This window comes from Somniosus microcephalus, chromosome 28, assembly GCF_052327205.1.
Source record: "Somniosus microcephalus isolate GS21.2 chromosome 28, FLI_Smic_1.0, whole genome shotgun sequence".
Lineage (NCBI taxonomy): Eukaryota > Metazoa > Chordata > Chondrichthyes > Squaliformes > Somniosidae > Somniosus > Somniosus microcephalus.
This window is the reverse complement of record NC_141014.1, coordinates 16,840,037-16,867,912: the sequence shown is the minus strand read 5'-3', so window position 1 is coordinate 16,867,912 and position 27,876 is coordinate 16,840,037. Positions and strand designations below refer to the sequence as shown.

General features: G+C 45.2%; 1 protein-coding gene across 2 annotated transcripts in view; it reads left to right on the top strand.

Moving 5' to 3' along the window:
- Positions 1-25,994, top strand: part of rangap1b (Ran GTPase activating protein 1b) — a 55,523-nt gene extending 29,529 nt beyond the window's left edge. Inside the window, exons 11-16 of one of the 2 annotated variants that reach the window (XM_085969525.1) lie at positions 9,478-9,667; positions 12,966-13,076; positions 14,668-14,770; positions 15,763-15,851; positions 20,479-20,600; positions 23,226-25,994. In XM_085969525.1, coding sequence (XP_085825651.1) covers positions 9,478-9,667; positions 12,966-13,076; positions 14,668-14,770; positions 15,763-15,851; positions 20,479-20,600; positions 23,226-23,295 — 685 coding nt within the window. In that variant the 3' untranslated portion in view covers positions 23,296-25,994. The remainder of the gene's footprint in view (positions 1-9,477; positions 9,668-12,965; positions 13,077-14,667; positions 14,771-15,762; positions 15,852-20,478; positions 20,601-23,225) is intronic. The other variant, XM_085969526.1, reaches the window with a different exon arrangement.
- The last annotated feature ends 1,882 nt before the right edge of the window (positions 25,995-27,876 follow it).

The window sequence follows — 27,876 nt, the reverse complement described above, 5'->3', positions numbered from 1 at the left end:
TTAATAGGCGAGCCCTATCCAGGACCCTCTACCAGTGCTACTCACAACAGCAAAACATACATTTCTGCCCTCAAGATGCTGATCATTGCTGGGTTTCAATTCCAGTGGTGCCCGTAGTCTGCCCAAGTGGCTATTCTTTATATATGAGCCTAGATGGCAAGTGCTGCCGTGCGGTCCATCACACCAAAGCCTGATGCCATCCTTTCCCCACGTTGACACGCTCTTAGGCAATTACTGGATAGCACTCTGGAGCTTCATAGAAAGACGTAGGAATTACATAGAAGGAAAACTGAAAAGTAATCAAGGGGAGAAACTTGCATTCAATGAAAGAAAGACTTGCATTTATATAGCGCCTTTCATGACTACCAGACGTCTCAAAGCGCTTTACAGCCAATTAAGTACTTTTTGAAGTGTAGTCACTGTTGTAATGTAGAAAATGTTAGTACAAAAAAAATTGATGGTAATGGAGAAAATAATGGGACTTAGGATAGATACATCTCCATGACCTGATGGTCTCCACCCCTGGGTATTAAAAGAAATAGGTGAGGAAATTGCTGAAGCGCTAGTTACAAACTTTCAAAGTACTCTTGATTTGAGAATTGTGCCGTTAGTCTAGAAAATTGCTAATGGCACTCCCTCACTTAAGGGTGGGAGAGAGAAACCTGGTAACTACAGGCCTATCATTTTAACTTCAGTAGAATATGTTATCATGGATAGTGACTGAACACTTGAGCAAATATGAAATCAGAGAGAGCTAGCATGGCTTTGTGATGGGTAAGTCATGTCTGACTAATCTAGTTGAATTGTTTGAGGAGGTCACTAATAAGGAAGACCAGGGAATGTCTATGGATGTTATCTACACCCAGAAAGCATTCAATAAGATTCCCACACAAATGATTATTGGCAAAAAGGAGAATGTATGGAACAGGAGATGGCCTTTTGACTTGGGTTGGAAATTGGTTGGGATGTAGGAGACAGAGAGTGAGGCTAAAGAGTATGTACTCGGATTGACAGGATGTGGCAAGTGGTGTTCCCCGGGGATCTGTTCTGGGGCCTCCACTTGTCACCATATTTACTAATGACTTGGATGAAGGAATAGAGAGTTGTGTGTCCAAGTTTGCAGGTGACACTAAATTACGAGGAACAGATAGTATTCAGATGGGAGCCGGAAGTTGCAAAGGGACACAGACAGATTACGTGAGTGGGAAAGCTAAGCCAGATGGAGTTCAATGTGGGCAAGTATGAGGTCATCCACTTTGGGCCCAAGAAAGATAAATCGGAGATTTTGCTAAATGCTGAGAAACTAGGAACGGCAGAGGATTTGGGAGTCCCAAGTACAAAAATCACTTCAAGCTCGTGCACAGATACAAAAAGCAATCAAAAGGGCTAATGGAACGTTGACCTTCATCTCAAGGGGCTGGAATGCAAAGGGGAGGAAGTGATGCTTCAGTTTTATAGAGCCTTGGTCAGACCCCAGCTGGAGTACTGCGTTCAGTTTTGGGCACCAGACCTAAGGAAGGATTTATTGGCCTTGGAAGGGGGTACAGTGTAGATTCACCAGAATCCTACTGGCGCTTAGAGGGTTAAATTATGAGGGAAGGTTGCATAAACTTGGCTTGTATTCCCTTGAGTATAGAAGATTGAGAGGTGATCTGGTCAAGGTGTCTAAAATATTAAAAGAATTCGATAGGGTAGATATAGAGAAACGACCTCCTCTGGTAAGAGAATCAAAAATGAGGGGGCATAACCTTAAAATTAGAGCTAGGCAATTTAGGAGGGCAGCACTTTTTCACACAGATGTAGTAGAAGTCTGGAATTCTCTTTCCCCCCTCCCCCCCCCCAAAAGTCTTTCGCTGGGCCAATTGTTGCTTTCAAGACTGAGATTCCTAGATTTCTGTTAGGTAAGGGTATCGAGGGATGTGGAGTTGAGGTACAGATTAAACGTGATCTAATGGAATAGAAACTAGGAGCAGGAGTAGGCCATTCGGCCCTTCGAGCCTGCTCCGCCATTCAACGAGATCATGGCTGATCATCCAAACCCTAGCACCCGGTCCCTACACTGACAGCCATCCCACCCAAGTCCTATCCCCGTAACCCCACGTATTTAATTCCCCCTAACACTAAGGGCCAATTTTTATCATGGCCAATCAACCTAACCCGCACATCTTTGGACTGTGGGAGGAAACCGGAGCACCCGGAGGAAACCCACGCAAACACGGGGAGAATATGCAAACTCCACACAATCACCCGAGGCCGGATTTGAACCCGGGTCCCTGGCGCTGTGAGGCAACAGTGCTAACCACTATGCCACCGTGCTGCCGAAGTAGGCTCGAGAGGCTGAATTGGCCGACTGCAGTTTCTATGCACAACACAGAAAACGGGCCATTCCGTCTAACCAGTCCTTGTTGGTGTGTACCCGCCACCTGAGAAAATAGTCCTAATCACATTTACCTGCCCTGTTTCCAGATCCCTTCATCTCTTCTTTCATCCATCTATCCATTCTAATCGCCAATGTTGACATCGTTTCTGCCTCCGCCACTAACCCTGGAACAGAATTCCACAGCCTCACAATTCTCTGTGTGAAGTTTCTCTTACACTCTCTCTCCTCATCTTAGGCCCATCAGTTACTGGAAACAATCTGCTTCTGTCTACCCTGTCCCAGCCTTTCATAATTTTAAACTATTATTTTATCGCCCCCTAAAAGCCACATTTTTCGAATGAAAAAAGCCCCAGTTTTATATTTCCCACACCGGGCAGCATTCTAGTGAATTCTCATTGTACCCTCTCTAAATCCTCAATATCCTTCCCATGCTGTGGAGCCCAATACTGCACACAATACTCGAACTGAGGTCTTATTAAAGTTTTATATAGGCTCGTCATTACTTACTATCATTCAAAATTCGATACCTCGTGATAATACCTAGAATTGAATAATGCCCTTGAACCTGTACCCCCAAGTCCCTCTGGTTGTTCACAACACCGAGTCACCTTCCATTCAGAATATAATGAATGCTGTTTTTTTTAACCAGAATGTTTCGCCTCACACTTCGTGACATTGAATTCCATCTGCAACTTTGTAGCTTCCCTTTGCTCTTCTAAAGAATGAACAATAACTCCTATTTTGGTATTATCTGCACATTTCAACAGCACCAATTCTAGGCCTAATCCCAAATGGGGCCAGAAATTCGGGTCGGGGGCTTCCCGCGGGTGTAAGCCCCCGACCTGCACTTACCTAGCGCGCCGGCCGTTGTGCTGTGGGCCCGCGTGGGATTCCGATCCTGGGCCTCCTCCAACTGCCAGCGCGCAGTGCTTGCGTATCCCAGGAGCGCAGTTAGTTCGAAGCGTCCCCTGGGATCACGTGGGCCATGGCGAGCCAATGGTAGCAGCGAATCTCTATTCATAGATTTGACAGGAAGAACTGTCAAATCTATGAAATGGAGATCGGCCCCTAAACATAACTAAAACTTCAAATAAATTTTTAAAAACACATTTTTAAAATAACTATATAAATGACATAAAATAACTATTTTAAACAATAATTTAAATTTAAAAAAAAATTAATTACAGTTTTTAACGGGGCTAAAAATAAACTTACCTTTAAAGCATTTAAAAAAAATAAACCTGTGGAAAAAATATTTTAATTTTACTTAATTCACAACTTACCTTGTTAAAAGCAGGCCTTGCGACTGCTTTTTAAAAGTATAGCTGCTGGAGACTTACCCTCCTGGAGAAAGCTGTAAAAAAAAACGGAAGTTCCAGGCGTACGCGCTGCCTCTCCGCCGCACGTGTTCGGCCTGTGAACCCCTCCTTTCAAGGGAACGGAAGTTCCGGTTTCCTGCGCATGCGCAGTGCATGCACGAAACCGGCACTTTCGTTGGCCCGAATTTCTGGGCCCTTGATGCACACGGTGATTAGAAATGACCCCAGACTGAACCATAGGACACCACACCCACTGGAAAAAAAGCTGACCTTAACTTCTGTTCTGTTTTCTCCCTTCTAACAATATTTAATTCAATTTGCTATCTTCCCCCTCTTCCCATATCCCTTAATTTGCTCTAGTGTGGTAACTTGTCAAAGGCTTTCCTAAAGTCCATCCACTGCATTTCCCCCAGCTACCCATGTCTATTGCCACTTCAAAGAATTCTTTGAGGTTTGTCGAGCATGCTCGTCGTCCCTTTTAAGATCCGTACTTACTACTTCTAATGATTTTCTCTTTAATTAGATACATGGCGATCTCCTCCTTCAGGACTCTGACATTTTCCCTACCGCACATGTTAAAACTACCAGGATCAGTGCTGGGACCACTGCTGTTCACAATTTACATTAACGATTTCGATTTGGGAATCAAAAACACAATTTCTAAATTTGCAGATTACACCAAATTGGGTGGGATTGTCAATACTGAGGAGGACTGCAACAAGTTACAGGAGGACATTAATAAACTTGCAGAATGGGCAAATAATTGGCAAATAAAGTTCAACACAGATAAATGTGAGGTATTACATTTTGGTGGGAAGAATAGGGAGGTCACTTATCACTTGGAGGGTGCGAGTCTAGGTGGGGTAGAGGAACAAAGAGATCTCAGAGTACAAATACACAAATCACTACAAGTTGCGACACAGGTTAGCAAGGCCATAAAAAAGCAAACCAAGCACTGGGGTTTATTTCTACAGTTCTGGTCGCCACATTATAAAAAGGATATAGAGGCACTGGGGAGGATGCAGGGAAGATTTACAAGGATGATACCAGAAATGCGAAGGTATACATATCAGGAAAGGATGAACAGGCTGGGTCTCTTTTCTCTTGAAAAAATGAAGGCTGAGGGGTGACCTAATAGAGGTCTTTAAAATTATGAAAATGTTTTGATAGAGTGGATAGAGAGAGAATGTTTCCACTTGTGGGGAAGAGCATAACTAGAGGCCGTCAATATAAGATGGTCACCAAGAAATCCAATAGGGAATTCAGAAGAAACTTCTTTACCCAGCGCGTGGTGAGAATGTGGAACTCGCTACCACAGGGAGTGGTTGAAGCGAATCGTATCGATACATTTAAGGGGCGGTTAGACAAGCATATGAGGGAGAAGGGAGTAGTGGGTTATGCTGATCGAGTTAGATGAGGAAAGACGGGAGGAGGCTCGAGTGGAGCATAAACGCCGGCATGGACTGGTTGGGCCGAATGGTTTATTTCTGTGCCGTATATCCTATGTAACTGGCCTGTAAGTACACAGATCAGATCTGATTCCCAGTTTAAAAATGGGTACTACATTGGCCACTCTCCAGTCCTGCGGCACACATCCACACCTGATAATCCTGAAATATAATTTTGAGGGCCTGGGCAATTTCCTCCCCCACCTCCCTCATGCTTTGAAATGTATCCAGTCAAGGTCTAAAGCTTTGTCTTCCTTTAGCCGAACTAACTTACCTAAAAATTTCCATTTATCCATAATATCGCTCATTTCGCCCTCAACCAATTCAGGATTCTCCACCTCTCCAGTATTATTCTCTTTAGTAAATACTGGTGCAAAGTACTGAATATCTGTGCCATTTTTTTGTCATCTACAAATTGCCAGTCCTCTGCTCTCAGGTCCCACACGGCTTTTAACAAGTCCCTTTTTGCTGACATACTTGTAAAATACTTTACTGTTCCTTTCCTTTGGTGTTCATTTGAATATTTTTTGTCAACTATCTCTTTAACATAAGAAGTAGGAGCAGGAGTCGGCCATACGGCCTCTCGAGCCTGCTCCACCATTCAATAAGATCACGGCTGATCTTCGACCTCCACTCCACTTTCCCACCCGATCTCCATATCCCTTGATTCCCGTAGAGTCCAAATATCTATCTACCTCAGCCTTGAATATACTCAAAGATTCAGCATCCACAGCCCTCTGGGGCAGAGAATTCCAAAGATTCACAACCCTCTGAGTGAAGAAATTCCTCCTCATCTCAGTCTTAAATGGCCGACCCCTTATCCCAAGACTATGCCCCCTAGTTCTAGATTCTCCAGCCAATCTCTCAGCATCTATCCTGTCAATCCCCCTCAGAATCTTATGTTTCAATGAGATCACTTCTCATTCTTCTAAACTCCAGAGAGTATAGGCTCAATCTCCTCGTAGGAGAACCCCCTCATCCCAGGAATCAGTCTAGTGAATCTTCGTTGTCTGCCTGTCAGGCAAGTATGTCTTTCTTCAGATAAGGAGACCAAAACACTGCCCAGTACTCCAGGTGTGGTCTCACCAAGGCCCTGTGCAATTGTAGCAAGACTTCCTTACTCTTGCACTTGTCCCTTTCGTAACCTCTTTTCTCTCATTCTCTTTTTCCATTATTCTTTTTGTCCTTATTGGATCTCCTCTTCAATTTTAACTGGTTTCTAACCTCTTTATCTATTAGTAGTTTCCTTTTTTACTAGCATATACTTATTCTTTACCTTAGCAATCTGTTTTTCAAAAACATCCCACTGTTGCTCGACAGTTCTGCGTGTCAATTTCTCCTTCCACCTCACCTCGGTAACTCGCTTCTTGTCATTCTGAACCTGCTCTAACCCGATCTGGTGTTCTAGTTTGTGTACTGACATTTCCCTTTCCAGTTGGATTTTAAACCTTATCGTATTGTGGTCACGACAACCTGTTCCTCTACCTGATCTATTTTGTTACTCATACCAGATATAGCAACCCCTCTGCACTTGTAGACCTGCTAGCCTACTGCTTGAGGACGGAGTCCTGTGCACATCTAAGCAATTCCATTCCCTTTTTCCCATGTACTCCTCCTATGTCACAATCGTTAAATGGATAATAATGAACAGAACGGAGAAAAAACCCAAATTGTAACACTCCCAACTGCTGGCAGGCAGAAAGCTAACTCAAGTTAGACCATTAATCAAATGTGAGCCCTTCTGGTCTTTGTAGCGTTGTAAGGCACCAGGTTGAGAGAGTTATATTGTCAACTGTACCGGTGCATGTTATGGTGTACATCTATTCAATCCCAAATCGTGCATCGGGAGAATGTAATACAGGCTATTGGACTAGAGATTAGAGCAACCATGCAGTCTGTCTGCGAAGAGAATAAATCTTCAAAACGGGCAGTATCTCGTACAAGTTCTTACAGCCTGCAAAAGAGTCTTCAGATCCAATTTTTTCCCCCTCCCTCCTAAATGATGCACAAGTTCCACTGGTGGCAGCAATTTCTGGGTACCTCAAGTGGCCATGCGTAAGCCTTGACTGAATGTTGGCAAATTTTGATTTTTTTTTAAATTATTTGTCCATGAGATGTGAGTGTCGCTGGCAAGGCCAGCATTTATTGCCCTTGAGAAGGTGGTGGTGAGCCGCCGCCTTGAACCGCTGAAGGTACTCCCACAGTGCTGTTAGGTAGGGAGTTCCAGAATTTTGACCCAGCGACGATGAAGGATCGGCAGTATACTTCTAAGTCAGGATAGTGTGTGACTTGGAGGGGACCTTGGAGGTGGTGGTGTTCCCATGAGCCTGCTGCCCTTGTCCTTCTAAGTGGAAGAGGTCGCAGGTTTGGGAAGTGCTGCCGAAGAAGCCTTGGCGAGTTGCTGCAGTGCATCTTGTAGATGGTACACACTGCAGCCACCGTACGCCGGTGGTGGAGGGAGTGAATGTTTAAGGTGGTGGATGGGGTGCCAATCAAGTGGGCTGCTTTGTCCTGGATGGTGTCGAGCCTCTTGAGTGTTGTTGGAGCTGCACTCATCCAGGCAAATGGAGAGTATTCCATCACACTCCTGACTTGTGCCTTGTAGAGGGTGGAAAGGTTTTGGGGAGTCGGGAGGTGAGACACTCTCCGCAGAATACCTAGCCTCTGACCTGCTCTTGTTGCCACAGTATTTATGTGGCTGGTCCAGTTAAGTTTCTGGTCAATGGTGACCCCCAGGATGTTGATGGTGGGGGATTCGGCGATGGTAATGCCGTTGAATGTCATGGGGAGGTGGTTAGACTCTCGCTTGTTGGAGATAGTCATTGCCTGGCACTTGTGTGGTACGAATGTTACCTGCCACTTATCAGCCCAAGCCTGAACGTCGTCCAGGTCTTGCTGCATGCGGGCATGGACTGCTTCATTATCTGAGGAGTTGTGAATGGCGCTGAACACTGTGCAGTCATCAGCGAACATCCCCATTTCTGACCTGTTGGAGGGAATGTCATTGATGAAGCAGCTGAAGATTGTTGGGCCTCAGACACTGCCCTGAGGAACTCCTGCAGCGATGTCCTGGGGCTGTGATGATTGACCTTCAACCACCGCAACCATCTTCCTTTGTGCTAGGTATGACTCCAGCCAGTGGAGCGTTTTCCCCCCCGATTCCCATTAACCTTAGTTTTACTAGGGCTCCTTGATGCCACACTCGGTCAAATGCTGACTTGATGTCAAGGGCAGTCACTCTCGCCTCACCTCCTGGAATTCAGCTCCTTTGTCCATGTTTGGACCAAGGCTGTAATGAGGTCAGGAGCCGAGTGGTCTTGGCGGAACCCAAACTGGGCATCAGTAAGCAGGTTTTTGGTGAGTAAATGCTGCTTGATAGCCCTGTCGATGACACCTTCCATCACTTTGCTGACGATTGAGAGTAGACTGATGGGGCCGGGTTGGATTTATCCTGCTTTTTGTGGACAGGACATAGCTGGGCAGTTTTCCACATTGTCGGATAGATGCCAGTGTTGTAGCTGTACTGGAGGGTATTAGAGCTAAGCCCAATTCTGTCCTTGTGCTCGGTCTGTAAAGGTACACAGGAACCACTGAGTTGTGATCAAAAATTGGAGCCGTGACTCTTTGTCTGGCCCGTCCCTTTTTCCTAACCTGGGGGCTTTGGCCAATTATAGCGTCAACTATTGCTGACTTAACTATGATCGCTAACTCAGCACAGACCACACAGGACCACGGACTTAACCCATAAAACCTTAGAGGGCTCCCACAACATTCTTAAAGGGCTCACTTATCTCCCAGGTTCCAATTTTTTTTATACAAAATGAAAGTTGTTGGTGCTAGAGAATGGAACTTCTTCCCATTTCATGCACCCAGTACATCAAGTACTCCCAGGTAAAGCCATCGAAGCCCTGTCCTAACCTAAGCTCATATCTTCATCCTAGCTACTATATCAACACCCTCCACCGTTAATGCTTCTAATTCCCCAGTTTTGTTTAGAATACTTTTTGCGTTCAAATATACCGTTCGATCCTGACTCCAATGTTTTGGAATGTTGGCTCTTATTTTTCCTGGTTTTCTAATTTAATATTCTGATATCCTTTGTTCTTTCTACCCAGTGGGGTAGGAGAATCAAAATCATTGAGGTTGGTTGCGGGGGGTGGGGCTGTGGTGGTGGGGGAAAAGGACAGGATGAGTTGTACACTGGAATAGGTGTGTTAAAATACTAGAGGATGACCATGGAGTCAAATAGGCTTTTGTACCCTTGACTTTCTTTTTTCAGGCAGCACATTTTGTGTTGAGCAATGTTAATGTAGTTCTCTTTGCTATTAAGTGATGATGAAAGTGATGGGGATGATGATGAGGACGACGATGACGATGATGATGATGATGACGACGATGAGGAAGATGAAGAGGAGCTAGAGGATGAGGAGGATGATGAAGAAATCGTAGCAGAAGAGGAGGAGCGGGAGCAAGAGACAGTATCACCAATTGATCACCAACGGATAGTTGAACCATCTTTGGTAAGTTTCTTCTTGAGAAACTGAGATCTAGACGCAATCCCCCATAATCCATCATACCACCGAGGTTCAGAAGATTAGAGGTGACGTCGGGTAATTAGAAGGCATGACTAAGTGATATCAAGTTTGCGTTTTAAAACCTTGAAGATGTAGGAGGCAAGGAATTCTGAGAGGCAAGGATTCCACAGGCTTGAGGTACTGGGAAAGAACATATTGCATTAGGAAATGAGTCTTGATTTCAACACAGTGAGGCTGCATGGTGGAGGAAGTGTGTCTAGGCTGGCTGTGGTCGTGAGATAACTGCCTGGATAAATATGCGTACAAACCCAGTCGTCTTCCTACATGGCATAATGTTTTGGTACAGTAACCTGCTGCCGCACCGCGGCACCCTCTGCTGGCTGGCATTTGATTCCATTACTTGGTGAAGAAAATAAAATGTATTTGTATCATAAAAGGAACAAAAGAGTGAAGTGTGGAGGAACACTGACCATAGTTATAGCGATTCAAATACCGTGACACGAGAAGAATTATGACCCAAGAGGTTGGAGATTATAATGACCAAAAGGTCAGATGGAGGATTTGTATTGGGTTGGTTAAAATTGGAAATTCTAACCTATGTTTTTTAAAACCTGTATGTATTCATTTTTGTAAGATATCACACAACACCAGGTTATAGTCCAACAGCTTTATTTGAAATCACAAGCTTTCGGAGCGCTGCTCCTTCGTCAGGTGAAGTGGAGAAATGCATAAAGACACAGCTTATATAGTCAGTGAATAATGTCAGCTGTTTACAGGTAATCTTTCCAACTGCCATTTATCGCACCTCGGCAGAGAGATAATCACAGCAGTCGAAGGTGTGAATGGTGTCCAAACAGGTCAGTCAGGAAAACATTACATCAAAGAACATGCAGATGCTGGGGTCTGTATGAAAAACAAAAAAACAGACAGAAAACATTTTTTTTGCTGGAAATCACAGCAGGTCCGGCCGCATCTGTGTAGAGAGAACAAGCCAATGTCGACTCGAGTCTGGATGACCCTGCGTCGGGTGGGGTTATATGTAGCGTTCCCAGTCGGGGAACACTTCAGCAGTCAAGGACATTCAGCCTCCGATCTTCGGGTGAGCATTCTCCAAGGCGGCCTTCGAGACACACGACAACGCAAAATCGTCGAGCAGAAACTGATAGCCAAGTTCCGCACCCATGAGGACGGCCTCAACCGAGATCTTGGGTTCATGTCACGCTACATGTAACCCCACCTGACGCAGGGTCATCCAGTCCAACACCGGCATCTCCACACCACGTATTCATTTTTGTAATGGCTTCCACTTTTCAAGTCCTGTTTCTTCAGAGTTGCCCCAGACATTGCAGGCCACGGGCCAATCTGCAACCAAGACTGAAGGCAGGTGACCTGTGCGTAGGTCAGTCGGTGTGTTCCTCTTCCCACCCAATCACTCACAAACCTCTAACCGTTCAACCCCTCCCCTCAATAGGCTGGCTGTGGTAGCGGATAATTAGGTGCACAAACCCAGTCTTATTACTACATGACAATGGCTTGGTACAGTAACCTGCTGCCACACCACAGCACCCTCTGCCAGCTGGCTTTTGATTCTTTGTGAAGAAAACCTGCTGACGCATCCCTGGGGCCATCTTCTCCACTTAATTATGTCACCAAGGAACAGACACACAGACCAAAACACACACACACATAATAAACAATGATAATACAAAGCCCCTCAACTGTATCAATGTCTTTTTTTATTTAACCCGTTTTTTTGTTTTGAGGAAGTTTTAGGGCTCACAGCTGAGAGCTGCCCCCAATTCAACATTACAGGAAACTTTCGATTAACCGGCCCCTAAATAACCGGAAATGTCGGTTAACCGGCAAAATTCAGGAGTCGGTTTCAGGTAACTTTTATTACTTGCACAACAACAAATGGAGGAAGGCAAGGGTTTGGCTGCAGTTGTTGCTAAGCTACAGAGACGCTTGCAACTTGTGGACGTTGTTCTGAAGCTGTTGCTAAGCAACAGGGTTTGTTGCTTTATACGGAGCTCTAAGGTCCGTATCTTTTACTATAGCGTTCGGTTATCCGGAATTGTTGTTGAACCGGCACCACGTCGGTCCCGTCCGTGCCGGATACCAGAAAGTTTCCTGTAATTGGCAGTCTCGTTCAGAGGCCACAGGATGGCTGGTATGTGGAACAGAAATACTGGTGCATTAGGGGCTGGAGCTGAGGCACGTTGTTAGAGTAGAATAGACGGAGCTTCACTCTGCATCTATACCTGACCTGGAAATGCTTGATGCGGACACTGGTTGTCAGAAATGACAAATGTTCCATTGTGCATCACTCGCTGACAGGTACTGAATATTGAGTCAGTTAAGTAACTAAGGGTACAATGAGATCATCTTGTAATTACCTCTGTTCATTCACTGCCTTTGTATATCCAGTACGCCCTGGGTTGCTGTCTCAGTAAATTCTCCTCCATCGATTGCAACAACAACTTGCATTTATATAGTGCCTTTAACATACTAGGCACTTTACAGAAGTATAATTGGACAAAAATGGATGCCAAGCCAAAAAAAGATCCCGAGGAATCACTTGGAAACTTGGCTAAAAAGATGGGTTGTAAAGAGAGTGTTAAAGGTCGAGAGGGAGGCGAAAAGGTTTAGGGGGAGAATTCCAGGGCACAGGGCCTGGGCGGCTGAAGGCACAGCCTCCAATGCTGGGTGAGGGATGTGATGCCAGAGCAATGGTCCCATTAAGCCGCTTGGCCACACAGCGCTCTGGAAGTCCCACGCAGACCGCGTCCGGCTTTTATGAGAAACCGCGCAAGCGCAAACATTTGAATGAACCGCGCAGCCTGTTAAAAGGCCCGCTCACCAAAAAAAAAAATAATGAGGGAACATTGGGCCAGAGTTGGAGCAACGCAGCGTTCTCAAAATTGTAGGGCTGCGGTAGGTTGCAGAGTTAGCGAGGGTGGCATGAAAGGATTTAAACACAAGGATGAGAATTTTAAATCTGAGGCACTGGGGGAACGTGAGCCCATGTAGGTCAGTGAGCACAGGGCTGATGCGTGAGCGGGACTTGGTGCTGGATCGGATGCAGGCAGCAGAGTTTTGGATATGCTGCAGTTTATGGAGGATGGGAGGCCGGACAGTGGAGCATCTTTATTGACCTACAGCGATCTCTTTTTAAAACATTTTTGTACTGTTGCTGGAAAAGGAGCCCATGTTCTCATCTAAGCCACAGTCTGTCCTCTGGTTCTGTCCCATGCTTTTCATTCATTAATTTTTGTTTTTCTAGATGACCATCCCAATCGCCCCGGCATCAGAAGCTGCAACATTCTTGGCTTTTCCATCTCCAGACAAACTCCTTAAACTGGGGTCCAAACGGTCACTTCTGCTATTGCAGCAGGTACTGAGAACAGCTTTGCAATTTTCTCCCCCTGATTTTTTTTCGCTCTTCCCCCGACGGCATGCTTCTTGCACGGTTTCACGGGTGCAGTCAGCACACTGATGCCTCACTCAAGTGGGCATTGTTCATGTATGAGGCTAGTCAGTAAGTTGACAGACTTATTAGACAATGGCGGGCACGACACTGAGCCTGATTCTTTCCTCATCCAATGTCACTTTCCACCAGGTGTCACTGGATGGAAGTGGGAATCCTACCTAATTGTCCTCTTCCCTAGCTCGGGGTACTGAGGCCAATTTATAGCATCCCTATAGACATTCTGGCTAAGATCAGTTAGCACGGCTCAGACTGAAGGATGAACTCTGGGCATTCTAATCTGTGTGGCTGCCTTTGCCAAATAAAAAAGAAAAGAAAGACTTGCATTTCTATAGCGCCTTTCACGACCTCAGGGCATCCCAAAGCACTTTACAGCCAACGAAGTACTTTTTTTTTTGAAGAGTAGTCACTGTTATACTGTAAAACGCGGCAGCCAATTCGCGCACAGCAAGAGCCCACAAACAGCAATGTGATAGACATTGTTATTCACTGGTTTGTCCTGTTTAAATTGTGTGGGTCTGGAGGAGTGGAAAGGGTTGTTTATAGCGCTGTTGCCTCTAGGTAGATAAATCTCAAATTGGAGCGGCATAACCTGTTTGTATCAGCAATCTGTTTTAGTGATGTTGATTGAGGGATAAATATTTGCCAGGACACCGGGGATAACTCCCCTGATCATCTTCAAAATAGTGCCATGGAATCTGTTACGTCCACCTGAGAGAGCAGACTTGGTTTAACATCTTATCTGAAAGACGGCACCTCCGACAGTGCAGCACTCCCTCAGTACTGCACTGGAGTGCCAGCCTAGATTTTTGTGCTCAAGTCTCTGGAGTGAGACTTGGACCCACAACCTTCTGACCTAGAGGCGAGAGAGTGCCATCAACTGAGACAGGGCTGACTGATGAGTGATCAGGGGTCTGATTCTTCAAGGTGAACTCTGTATGAACCCACTCCTGCAGGGATGCGCAATGTGAGGCAGTCAGCCAAAGTTTGTATCAGTTTTCCTATACATGTTTAGGATTCAATTTCATATTTTCAGCTTCAGGTGTCAGAAGAATTGAAACTCATTGAGTAAGTGCACCATCGCCCAGCTGAGTGCAAACCAGAAATGTCCCTGTTCCGAGCTCTTGTCTGTCCTGAGTTAGCTGATTGTAACCGGGCTGGCGTTAAGGGTGCGACAATTTGACTTGACATCCCTGGGCTGGGAAAGGGAAAAAGATCTGGTCAGGTTTGTCAGACTAATTGGTATGGGGCTCGCTGCTGCAAAGTCCACGTGGATGTTATGTGAGGATTTAACTAGGTTAAAACACGACGACAGAGCCTGTCGATGCTCACTCTCTAGTCTCCTGCACGAGGAATGACCAGCACCACAGGGCAGATGGTGTCTGTTAAGCCATACCCAAGCATGCACCTGTGCCTTCAGGAGAGGGTGGGGAAAACATTGCGAGTGAATAGAAGTGACTGCCCTGAATGAATTTTCCTCTGGCTGTTGTCCTCACAGACTGATCTATCAAACGCGGAAAAAGTCGTCCAAACATTTCTGAAGGTAGCTGCAGTCTACAAGGAAGACCAGGAAACAAAGGCCGCAGTACTGGAGACTGCAGGTGACGGTGCCATCTTGTTTGTTTACCCTGTATTGATTTAGCGTATCGGGCAGTTTGAATTAGGAATGTACAGGAAACTCTTTTTTTATCCGGGACCGGCGTGGTGCCGGTTGATCAAAAAGTCCGGATTACAGAGAGGTATACTTATTAAGGTACGAGAGCCCCGTAAAGGCCACAGATCCAGGCGTCCCTGGTGCAGGAACCCCGGTTACACGGCCACAGATCCAGGAAACCCGGTTACACGGCCACTAATATGAAGTAAAACTTACCTGAACCTACTCCTGAATTTTGCCGGTTAACAGAGATTTCCGGTTATTTAGGTGCCGGTAAATCGAGAGTTTCCTGTACATAGATCATAAAACTGCCCAGCAGAAAAATAACCCACTTCTGTTCTGTCCCAATTCTGCTGGCAGTGGAGTCCATACTTTGGACTTGTTATCTATTAAATCTGGAAGCCAAATGGGCTTTTAGTTGGTTTGCAACAAGGTTTGAGGCAAATCTGAGCACCAGCACCGAGAAACTTAATCCAATTGACCCAAGTCAGTAATAGCTTGGAATGATTACTGCGTACAGTGGGAAATTTTAGTTGAACCCTGAGCCATTCTGGCCTACAATGCAGCTGCCGTGTTAGTTGCGGTATGTACAGTACCAACGTAGTGCTTGTTTTGGCCTTCGTGCATACGAGGAACCGAGCCAGTATCGCAAGCGGCGACTGCTTAAATCGCAATTAGTATCCTTAATACCTGCAAAAATGAAAAGCTGTTGGCACCTCTGATTAGGATTCCATTTCCAGGGAGGCGACATGAAACGTTCTGTTCCACGCTGGCTAGCGCGTGTTATCAGCTGAGCGGTAGTGAAGTCTGTTACTCCGTCTGTCCACCTCGGAGATGAAGAATGAGTATTAACAACAGACTAAGCAGGAAATAGGGAATATTGGAATAACACTTTTTTTTAATGCAAGTCTTTTTTTACCTCCCCGCCCTCAAATATAGATGACCTGTTGCAGAAAGCATTCAAGACGCCTGGATTTCAATTAGATGTGTTCATTACTACCCTCTTGGTGTATATGGGACTACTGAAGGTAGGAACTGATCTGATGTATAGAGCGGAGGTGTCCAACTTGTGGCCCTAAAGCTGCATGTGGCCCCCAAGCCATGGCAGTCTGGCTGTTGTAGCCCAGGCATCTCAGTCCTACTTGCACCTAAGTTATTCACCGATTTGTACTGTTTAAATTGTGTGGGTCTGGAGGTGTGCAAAGGGTTGTTTATATTGCTGTTGCCTCTTGCTGTTCCAATTTGAGATTGATCTACCATAATCTGTTTGTATCAGCAATTTGAAGTGTATGAAAATTAATGGAACATGGATTTAAACTTCATTTGTGGCCCTGAGATTCTGTGTTTTGCACCCAAAGAGACTTGGGGACTCTTGGTACAGAGGGATTGTTAAAGTAATTAATTGATGTAAGATGTGGTGCTCCCAAGGTGGAGGTCTCGAGCAAACAACAGCAACCCTAATGTAATCTGGTCACCAGGGAGACCTTTTTTCTTCTTTTGCCAGCTGTATAAGACCTGTGCTTCAGGTGCAAGCATCCCACTGATGCCAATTATCGAAGCAGCTTAAATTCTACAATAAAAACAGAAAATGCTGGAAATACAGGCAGCATCTGTGGAGAGAGAAACAGTTAACGTTTCAGGTTGTTGACCTTTCAAAAGTTCATCGACACTCGAAGCTTGACCGGCACCTCATCCATTATCTTAAATGTTCATTCCATCCACCACCTTAAACATTCACTCCCTCCACCACCGGCGCACCGTGGCTGCAGTGTGTACCATCTACAAGATGCACTGCAGCAACTCGCCAAGGCTTCTTCGGCAGCACCTCCCAAACCCGGGACCTCTTCCACCTAGAAGAACAAGGGCAACAGGCGCATGGGAACACCATCACCTCCAAGTTCCCCTCCAAGTCACACACCATCCTGACTTGGAAGTATATTGGCCGATCCTTCATCGTCGCTGGGTCAAAATCCTGGAACTCCCTCCCTAACAGCACTGTGGGAGTACCTTCACCACACGGACTGCAGCGGTTCAAGAAGGCGGCTCATCACCACCTTCTCGAGGGCAATTAGGGATTGGGCAATAAATGCTGGCCTTCCCAGTGATGCCCACATCCCAGGAATGAATAAATAAGTTTTAAAAATTGAACAATGGGAGGCCTTCAAGGAGGAGATGGTTCAGGTACAGAGTAGACACATTCCCAGGAGGGAGAAAGGAATGGCATCCAAATCTAAAGCTCCCTGGATGACTAAAGATGGAGGTTAAAATGAAACAGAAAAAGGAAGCTTATGACAGAGAACCAAGCTGAATTCAGAAAGTACAGAGGCGAACTAAAAAAGGGAATAAGAGGGGCAAAGCCAGAGTATGAGAATCGATTAGTGGCTAACATAAAACAGAACCCAGAAGTCTTATAAACATAAATCGTGAAAGGGTAGGGGCCATTTAGGGACAAAAAAAAGATATTCTTATGGGAGCAGAGTGCATGGCTGAGGCACTAAATTAATACCGCATTTCTCTTCACTAGAGAAGATGTTACCAATGTAACAGTAAAGGAGTACTGGCGATATTGGAGAGGATAAAGATAGATAAAGAGGAGGTAATTAAAAAGTTGGCAGTACTCCAAGTAGAAAAGTCACCCAGTCCAGATGGCATACATCCGAGGTTCCTGAGGTAAATTGCAGAGGCTCTGGCCAATGTTCCCCTTAATATTTTTGGGATGTGTGGCCCCTTCACAGTTTCATGCATGCGCGAAACATTGGAAAAGCCAGTCCCGGGCTGTGCAGGACCGGCAGAGGGGAACGTTGGCTCTGGCCACAGTCTTCCAATGCTCCTTAGATATGGGGATAGTGCCAGAGGACTGAAGGATTGCAAATGTTACAGACCTGTTCAAAAGAGGGGAGAGGGATAAACCCAGCAATTACGGGCCAGTCAGCCTAACCTCGGTGGTAAGAAAGCTTTAGAGAAGATAATCCGGAACAAATTCATTGGCATTTTAAATGATGTCCGCATGGATTTGTTAAAGGAAATTAGTGTTGGACTAACTTGATTGAATTCTTTGATGAAGTAAAGGAGAGGGTTGATGAGGGTTGTGCAGTTGATGTGTATGTGGACTTTCAAAAGGCATTTGACAACCACATATTGGACTTGTTCGCAAAATTGAAGTACATGGGATTAAAGGGACAGTGGCACCGTGGATACGAAATTGGCTAAGGGACCAAAAGCAATGACCGGTTGTTTTTCAGACTGGAGGGAAGTATACAGTAGTGTTCCCCAGGGTCGGTTCTAGGACCACTGATCTTTTTGATATATATTAATGACTGGACTTGGGTCTACAGGGTATAAATTCAAAGTTTGCAGGTGACAAAAAACTTGGAAATGTAGTAAACAGTGTGGAGGATTGTAACAGACTTCAGGAGGACATAGACTGGTAAAATGGGAAGACACATGGCAGATGAAATTTAACAGAGAAATGTGAAGTGATGCATTTTGGTAGGAAGAATGAGGAGCGGCAATATAAACTAAATGGTACAATGTTAATCGGGGTGCAGGGAGAGAGAGACCTGGAAGTGTGCATACACAAATCTTTGAAGGTGGTAGGATAAGTTGAGTAAGCTGCTAAGAAAACTTATGGGATCCTTGGCTTTATTAGGAGGTATAGAGTACAAAAGCAAGGAACTTCTGCTAAACTTTTATAAATTACTAGTTAGGCTTCAGGTGTGGAGTATTGTCTAATTCTGAGCACAACACTTTAGGAAGGATGTCAGTGACTTAGGGAGTGCAGAAGAGATTTACTGGAATGGTACCGGGGATGAGGGACTTCAGATATGCGGGGAGACTGGAGAAACTAGTGTTGTTCTCCTTGGAGCAGAGAAGGTTAAGGGGAGATTTGATGGAGGTGTTCAAAATCATGAAGAGTTTTGATAGTTAATCAGAGAAAACAGTTTCCTATGGCAGAAGGGTTGGTAACCAGACGGCACAGATTTGTTCAAAAAAGGGTGTAAAGGTAAATCCAGCAACTACACGCCAGTCAGTTTAACCTCAGGAGTGGGGAAGCTTTTAGAAACAGTAATCAGGGACAAAATCAACAGTCACTTGGATAGGGGTGGATTAATTAAAGGCAAATCGTGTTTAACCAACTTGATCGAGTTTTTTGATGAGGTAACAGAGAGGGTTGATGAGGGCAATGCGGTTGACGTGGTGTACATAGATTTCCAAAAGACGCTCAACAAAGTGCCACATAATAGGCTTAATGGCCAGCAAAGTTGAAGCCCATGGAATAAAAGGGACAGTGGCAGCCTGGATACGAAATTGGCTAAGTGACAGGAAACAGAGTTGTGGTGAACGGTTGTTTTTCGGACTGGAGGAAGGTATACAGTGGTGTTCCCCAGAGGTTGGTTCTAGGACCACTGCTTTTCTTGATATATATTAATGACTTGGATGTGGGTGTACAGGGCACAATTTCAAAATTTGCAGATGACACAAAACTTGGAAGTATAGTGAACAGTGAGGAGGAGGGTGATAGACTTCAGGAAAACATACAGGCTGGTGAAATGGGCAGACACGTGGCAGATGAAATTTAATGCAGAAAAGTGTGAAGTGATGCATTTTGGTAGAAAGAATGAGGAGAGGCAATATAAACTAAAGGGTACAATCCTAAAGGGGGTGCACGAGCAGCGAGACCTGGGGGTATATGCGCATAAATCGTTGAAGGTGGCAGGGCAGGTTGAGAAAGCAGTTAAAAAGGCTTACGGGATCCTGGGCTTCATAAATAGAGGTATAGAGTACAAAAGTGTGGAAATTATGATGAACCTGCATAAAACACTAGTTCGGCTCCAATTCTGGGCACCACACTTTAGGAAGGACGTGAAGGTCTTAGAGAGGGTGCAGAATAGATTTACAAGAATGATTCCAGGAATGAGGGACTTCAGTTACGTTGATAGACTGGAGAAGCTGGGGTTGTTCTCCTTGGAGCAGAGAAGGTTGAGAGTAGATTTGATAGAGGTGTTCAAAATCATGAGGGGTCTGGACAGAGTAGATAGAGAGAAACTGTTCCCATTGGCGGAAGGGTTGAGAACCAGAGGACACAGATTTAAGATGATTAGCAAAAGAACCAAAGGCGACATGAGGAAAAACTTTTTTACGCAGCGAGTGGTTATGATCTGGAATGCACTGCCTGGAAGGGTGGTGGAGGCAGACTCAATTTTACCTTTCAAAAGGGAATTGGATAAGTACCTGAAGGAAAAAAAAAAATTCAGGGCTACGAGAATAGGGCAGAGGAGTGGGACTAGCTGAGAGTCGGCATGGGCTTGATTGGCCGCCTTCCGTGCTGTAATCATTCTATGATTCTACAGATTTAAGGTGATTGGCAAAAGAACCACCGGGGACATGAGGTATCACTTTTTTAAGCAGAGAGTTGTTGTGACCTGGAATGCACTGCCTGAAAGGGTGGTGGAAACAGATTCAGTGGCAACTTTCAAAAGGGAATTGGATAAATACTTGAGGGGAAAAGATTTACAGGGCTGTGGGTTAAAGAGTGGGACTAATTGGATGGGCCTGCCAAAGAGCAGGCACGATGGGCCAAATGTCCGCCTCCTGTGATATTGTCTCTTTAAATGCTGTGTTTTTGTAACTTTTTCTGTTTTTTTCCCCCCCCAGAGTGAAGAGAAGATTAAAGTGATCAGTAACCTAATAGGGCCTCTGACAGTCATCAGCCATGTGATTCAGAAGGACTACTTTCCACGCTCCATGATCCCCATTCTCAGTGCATTCATTCATAAGTAAGCAACGATTTTCCTATTCACCTCGCCAGTCTTTGTTTTCTTTCAATGACACTTGCAGTATAGTGAACCTGCCAGTTCTTCTTGCTGTCAACAATCTTGTGTGCCAAGGTGCAGCCAGAATGTGATCCCTGCAGGGATATGGTTCCACGAATCCTAGCTGCCCTCGGTGCTTCTAAAAAATGTTGTAAAATTAATTCATGGGATGTGGGCGTTGCTGGCAAGACCAGCATTTATTGCCCATCCCTAATTGCCCTCGAGAAGGTGGTGGTGACAACTGAGTGGCCATTTTAGAGGGCAGGTAAGCGTCAAGCACATTGCTGTGGGTCTGGAGTCGATTATAGGCCAGACCGGGTAAGGACGGTAGATTTCCTTAAGGACATTAGTGAACCAGATGTGTTTTTATGACAGTTCGGTAGTTTCATTGTCAACATTACTGATACTAGCTTTTTATTCCCGATTTATTTAATTAATTCAGTTTAAATTCCCCAGCTGCCATGGTGGGATTTAGACTCATGTCCCTGGATCATTAGTCCTAGTCCAGTTACATACCCAAATGTGACCAGTCTTAATGAGTCAGCCTGGACAGTGAGTGTTAGACTATTGTACCATGGAAGATATCATACCGAGCTGATCTGGCCACGACCAACATCCACATGCACCCTCTGGAGCAGGAGCCCTGGCTGATTTCCACCCCCCCCCACCCCCACGTGACTTTGCTAGTCCTACTGCCATGCAGCCAAGTGTAGAGCTTCGAACTACTCCCATGACTGAGAGCCACCAACTCGCCACAAACTGGTAATGGCACCTAGAGCCTACAGGTCTATATGGCTCAGTGCTACATCAGGGGTGCAAATTTCCCGCATCTTTGGCTTTTATTTCATACCAGCCGATCTCCTGTAGCATTGCTCGTGATAAGCTGGAAGACACACTGTTATGAATTAAGGAGCATCGTGCCGTGAAATGCACAATGTATTCTCCCAATAAAATGGCACAAGTGTAATTGCTGTAACTAGGCACCTCTCTGGGTCAATAAGAGGGTAATTGTTCCATGATTAGCAACTGCTTGCAAGGTCAGGAAAGCAAATTATTTTAATTTAATATTTTGTGAGATTGCTCTGAGCTGTAACATAGCACGATGACTAGCACTAGAATCAAGTTATCCAGCAATTCTAATATTTTGTGTATCTAGTTATTTCTAGCCCTGTGTGCTACTTACTGCAAATGTTTACACCCCTGTTCAAAAACTGCGAGAGGGATAGACCATGCAACCACAGGCCAGTCAGCCTAACGTCGGTGGTGGGGAAACTTTCAGAAGCATTAATCCAGGACAAAAGTAATTGGCACTTGGAAAAATAAGTTAATAAATGAAAGCCAGCAACGATTAAGGCAAATAGTGTTTGACTAGCTTGATTGAGTTCTTTGAAGTAACAGGGTTGATGTTGTGTATATGCACTTTCAAAAGGCGTTTGATAAAGTACCACATAATAGACTTGTTTACAAAATTGAAGCCCATGGGATTAAAGGGCAGTGGCTGCATAGATAAGAAACTGGCTAAGTGATGGAAAACAGAGTGTCGTGGTGAATGGTGGTTTTTCTGACTGCAGGGAGGTATACAGTGGTGTTCCCAGGGGTCGGTATTGGGACCACTGCTCTTTTTTTGATATATATTAATGAACTGGACTTGGGTATACAGGTCATAATTTCAAAGTTTGCAGATGAAATGAAACTTGGAACTGTAGTAAACCGTGAGGAGGATATTAACAGACTTCAGGAGGACACAGACAGACTGGTGAAATGGGCAGACACGTGGCGGATGAAAATTGACGCAGAGAAGTGTGAAGTGATTCATTTTGGTAGGAAGAATGAGGAGAGGCAATCTAAACTAAATGGTACAATGTTAAAGGGGGTGCAGGAACAGAGAGACCTTGGGATGTACGTACACAAGTCTTAGAAGGTGGCAGGACAAGTTGAGAAGGCTGTTAAAAAAGCATATGGGATATTTGGCTTTATAAATAGAGGCATAGAGTACAAAATTTATAAAATACTGGTTAGGCCCCAGCTGGAGTATTGTGGCCAATTCTGGGAACCACACTGTAGGAAGGATGTCAAGGCCTTGGAGAGGGTGCAGAGAAGATTTACTAGAATGGTACCTGGGATGAGGGACTTCAGTTAGGTAGATAAATTAGGGTTGTTCTCCTTAGAGCAGAAAAGGTTAAGGGGTGATTTGTTCAAAATTACGAAGGGTTTTGATAGTCAATAAGGAGAAACTGTTTCCAGTGGCTGGCGGGTCGGTAACCAGAGGTAAGGTTTAAGGTATTTGGCAAAAGAACCAGAGGCGACATGAGGAAAAATATATTTACGCAGCAAGTTGTTGTGATCTGGAATGCGCTGCCTGAAAAGGTGGTGGAAGCAGATTCAATAATAACTTTCAATGGGGAACTGGATAAATATATATGGAGGGGGAAAATTTGCAGGGCTTTTGGGGAAAGAGCGGGGGAGTGGGACTAATTGTATAGCTCTTTCAAAGAGCCGGCACAGGCTGCACAGTGTGCTGTATGATTCTTATTTCTGTTCTTTCTAGCAATGTTGCTCTACTTGCATTTAATTTTTCTTTTAACATAGGCAAAATCGTGCTTTTGACACCTGCCAAAATGCCAAATACACTTTACTGGAGACTATGAAGAATCTTTAGTACCATCGCTGTGATGTGGGACCCGGTGCACCGAGCGGAGGACACGGACTGTAGAGGCTATCCACATATTACCGAGGAGCCGCTGCAGAATGGCTTCAGGCTGCACAGTGCCGAATGCTTCATTTTCTTCATGCTACAGACTGGATCCTTTGCTTCTGTCTGGACGGGAGCTTAAACTCAAAGCTCGCACCCCTGGGTTCTTGACTATTTACAGCAGGCTCTGGCCAGAGGTATCTCCAGATTCTTCTCAGCTGTTTGCAAGGGAAAGCAAAATTGGAGCCAAATTTTAGTGACTGCGATTTAAAAAAAAAAAAAGAAAGGATTTACAGGCTGTTGATGGCTCACCTTGTGTCTCCTCGGCCTATTTTTGGTGGTGGGGAGGGAGAGCGCGAGTGGAGAATAGCCAAAGTTCCATGGCTGTGAACAACTCTTGAGTGACACATGCTTTAGCTTAAATTGCGGCCCTTTATTCAGACTCCTATTTCTTTCTAAAATTAAGCGGCGAATTTTTCACATTTATGTATCTTCTCATCCATGTCTGAGCCAGCTGACCTGGAGAGAAAGACGAACATTTATACCGAAAAGGCTGCAGGCTGATACCTCAATCCTGTTTATGAAGTGTATTGATGGTGTCATCTGCTAATTTGCATACAGACCTCAAAGTAAAATGGGTTTATAAAGTTCTTCCAGATTTGTATAACTGTACATGGTAATACAGTTTATAGGACAAAATAGTTTATTTACTTATTCCTATCCCAATCAGGTGGCTGTTGGGAAGGGCTTGTTAGCTGATACAGGATCACTTCCTCTATCCTTCTCCCCCCCCCCCCTCACTGTCCAAATGAAGGATTTGCTGTGTGGAGAATCATAGGCTTTGGCCTGTGTAGTTAGTGGCAGTTCCATCTTTGTTTGTCGCTTTCTTCTCTTCTCCTACCCGCCCCAATAAAAAATAGAATTAAAAACAGTAGTTTCTCCCCTCCTAATGGACTAGTTTATAAAGGTCTTTGCCCTTGTGACGCTGAGCTGTACAGACCAAAAGATCACCGGTTCCATCCCCAGTCTGTGCCGCGTCAGATAGGCGTGGAGAGATTGTCGAGCTGCTACATTTGGCCTCAGCACCCCAGGGTTCGATTGGGGGGGGGGGCGGGGGGGGGGGGGGGAGGGAATCCGTTTGGGTTCCCCTTCCTGACTCTTGTGGCTCCTGCGGGAATGTGTGCGTCAAGGTCCAGTGAGGACCGAATCGGGATCGTCTACGGCGCTTAACTCGAGAATGGCCACTTAGGTGAGGTGCAAGATTCTGTGGAACCATGTCCTCCCAAGAATCACTGCCTCCTGGAGAGGAGGGAAGAATAAAGAGACAATGGGGTTAAGAAAAAAAAAAAGAGCCACAGACGTCTTGTACTAGCCTAACATATTCTAGCGCGCCTTTTGAAAGAGGAGATGCTTTTAGTTTTCAAAATGGAGGAGGTAAAATGGGCCTAGTTAACCGAACATCATGCCAAGTGATCAGAGTTGATTTGAGAGCAACCATGGAAAAGCCCACTGCCAAACTAGCACTTACCTAGAAGAGGATGTGGAGTGAATCCTACCCCAGATTTTGAATAAATATATAAATACTGCTTCATGCAGTGCGATTGGATTGTCCAAATAGTAAAACCACTGGGCAATGAGGCCCTCCATCTGCTTTCTGTTCTTGAATACTGATCCACAAAGTTGGGGTAGCTTTTGGCATTGACTCCAATTAGGAATCATAACGGCAGCTTGGGAAGATCCCAATGCTTTTATATTGGTGTTGGGATTCTAAGAGAGCAGCACCTCCCACAGAGACCCAATACCTCCACTCTCGCCTTTTTAGCTTAGCCTGAATAGTAACGCGGAAGCGCGCGTATGCCATTGCCTCTATCGGGTGCGCAGATACAGTGTTCACCTCCTTTATATTACAGACTGCGCTCTGTCTGCAGGCAAAGGCACATTATCAGTATGACTGCCTAAAAGATCCGAATATGAAGTGCAGTAGAGCTGTCGGATGACAACGGGTCATTTACAGGCCTTATTGGCCTTCTCTTGCCTATTTGACTTATTTTCGAATGCAGAAACTCAGGTCTTGCTACATTTGTAGTTTTGGGGGAGGGGGAGATGCTTACATTTTGTCTGCAGTGCAGCCAGAACGTACAGCAGTGCAAGGTATTATTCCAGTTCCCTCTTTCCCTAGTCTGCTTGCGCCACACACTATCTGCAGCTTTAAAGATGGGCAGTCAACCCCCACGCTAGCTCAGCTGCCACTCCTACACCGTGGGTACCTAATTAATGGCACTCTCCCCTCTGGATTAGAAGCTTGTGAGTTTGAGCCCCACAGCAGGGCTTGAGTTCATAATCTAGATTGCCACTTTGCGTGCAGTGCCGAGGGAGTGCTGCATCGTCAGAGGTGCAGTTCTTCAAGTGTGGCATTAAACTGAGGGCTTGTCGGCCCTGTTCAGATGGATGTCCTAGATCCCACAGTTCTAACTGAAGAGGAGCAGGGAATTATCCTGGTGTTTTGGCCAACGTTATTCCACCAAAAGCAGGTTAACTGGCTCTTCATCTAATTGGTGTTTGCGGCGTGTAGAATGACTGCCATGTCACTGCTTCAGAAGAATTCATTTGTGTGAATTGCTTTGAGATGTTTTGACGGCGATAAAGATGCTACATCAATGCAAGTATTTCTTCATCCTTTTCTGACTACTGTTATGGCTACTGAATTTTGTGTGCATTTAGGTTAGAGAAAGTCCAGCATTGGCAGACAAAAAGGGTCTGCTGTAAAATACACTTGGTTGCGATACTCCTGTGTAAACATTTCATCCAACAGTTTGCAAAATGTCTCCATATTGCAAAAAGGATATAGAGGCACTGGAGAATGTGCAAAAAAAGAAAAAGACTATTAGAACTGAGAGGTTAAAACTATCAGGAAAGACTGAGCAGTCTGGGGCTCTGGGGGGTCTTTAAAATTATGAAGGAGTTTGATAGGGTAGAAGTAGAGAAAATGCTTCCGCTTCTGGGGGAGTCCAAAACTAGGGATTATAAATATAAGAGCGTCACTAATAAATCCAATAAGGAATTCAGGAGAAACTTCTTTACCCAGAGAGTGGTTGGAATGTAGAATGGGCTCCCACAGGGAGTGGTTGAGGCAAATCGCGTAGATGCATTTAAGGGGACGGCAGATACGTACATGAGGGAGAAAGGGATAGAAGGATTTGTAGATAGGGTGAGATGGAAAGGGGTGGGAGGAGGCTCGTGTGCTGTAAAGTCGATGTCATTCTGTGTAAAATTCTAGCATAGAACCTGCTGACTTTTGAGACATCTGACCAGTTCCCAGAAGCTATTTGCGAAATAGTGCGGGATTGAAGTGAAACACGTGTAGTGAGGCTGATTGTGACTATAGCGCGAATTACTTAAGAGCACCCTACTTCTCCTGCGCCTGCTTTTACATTCACATTCTCCCTCCTCTGCTCTCCGCTTCCAACTGCTTCTGGAAAATCAGGAATACCTTCATACAGGAAACTTTGAGATATCCGGCACCGACGGGACCGGCGTGTTGCCGATCTATCAAAACTGCCGGACATACAAAGTTAATGTTGAAGCATACGGAGGTTTTCATCTCCGTATCTGACAACAAACACTGTTGCTTAGCAACAGCTTGTAAACAGTCGGCCCATACCTTGGAAGCATCTATGTAGCTTAGCAACAGCTTCAGAGAGACTTTCCAGAGCGCGACTGTTGAAAACAAAGCCACGAGAAGAAGAAAAACCTAACAAAACGGCTCCTGATTTCTGCTGGTAGATCGAGGTTTCCGGACATACAACCTCCGGATAAACCAAAGTTTCCTGTAGTTTACTTTAGCTGGGTCCAACGGTGGTGCACCCTGTGGGTCGGGAAGATATGGATTGTGCCTGCAGTATTTCAGAATGCTGAACTCCTAACTCATCCAGGTGACGCATTGGAGAGTGGAGAAACACTGGAGCTTAAGAACATAAGAAATAGGAGCCAGGAGTAGGCCAATCGGCCCCTCGAGCCTGCTCCGCCATTCAATAAGATCATGGCTGATCTGATCCTAACTGCCAATCCACTATCACAGAACCATCTCCTGCATCTAACAGAATTAGACACACGAAATAGGAGCAGGATCAGGCTACACGGCCCCTGGGCCCGCTCCGCTAACCACAGGGCCATGACCGATCCGAACCTAGACTCATGTCCAAATTCCTGCCCGCTCCCCGTAACCCTTAATTCCCTTTACTTCTAGGAAACTGTCTATTTCTGTTTTAAATGTATGTAATGATGTAGCTTCTACAGTTTTTTGGGGCAGCATATTCCATGGACCTACCACCCTCTGAGTGAAGTAGTTCCTCCTCATCTCAGTTTTGAAAGAGCAGCCCCTTATTCTAAGACTATGCCCCCTAGTTCTAGTTTCACCCATCATCGGGAACATCCACCCGATCCAACCCCTTCACAATCTTATATGTTTCAATAAGATCGCCTCTCATTCTTCTGAACTCCAATGAGTAGAGTCCCAATCTACTCAACCTCTCCTCATATGTCCATCCC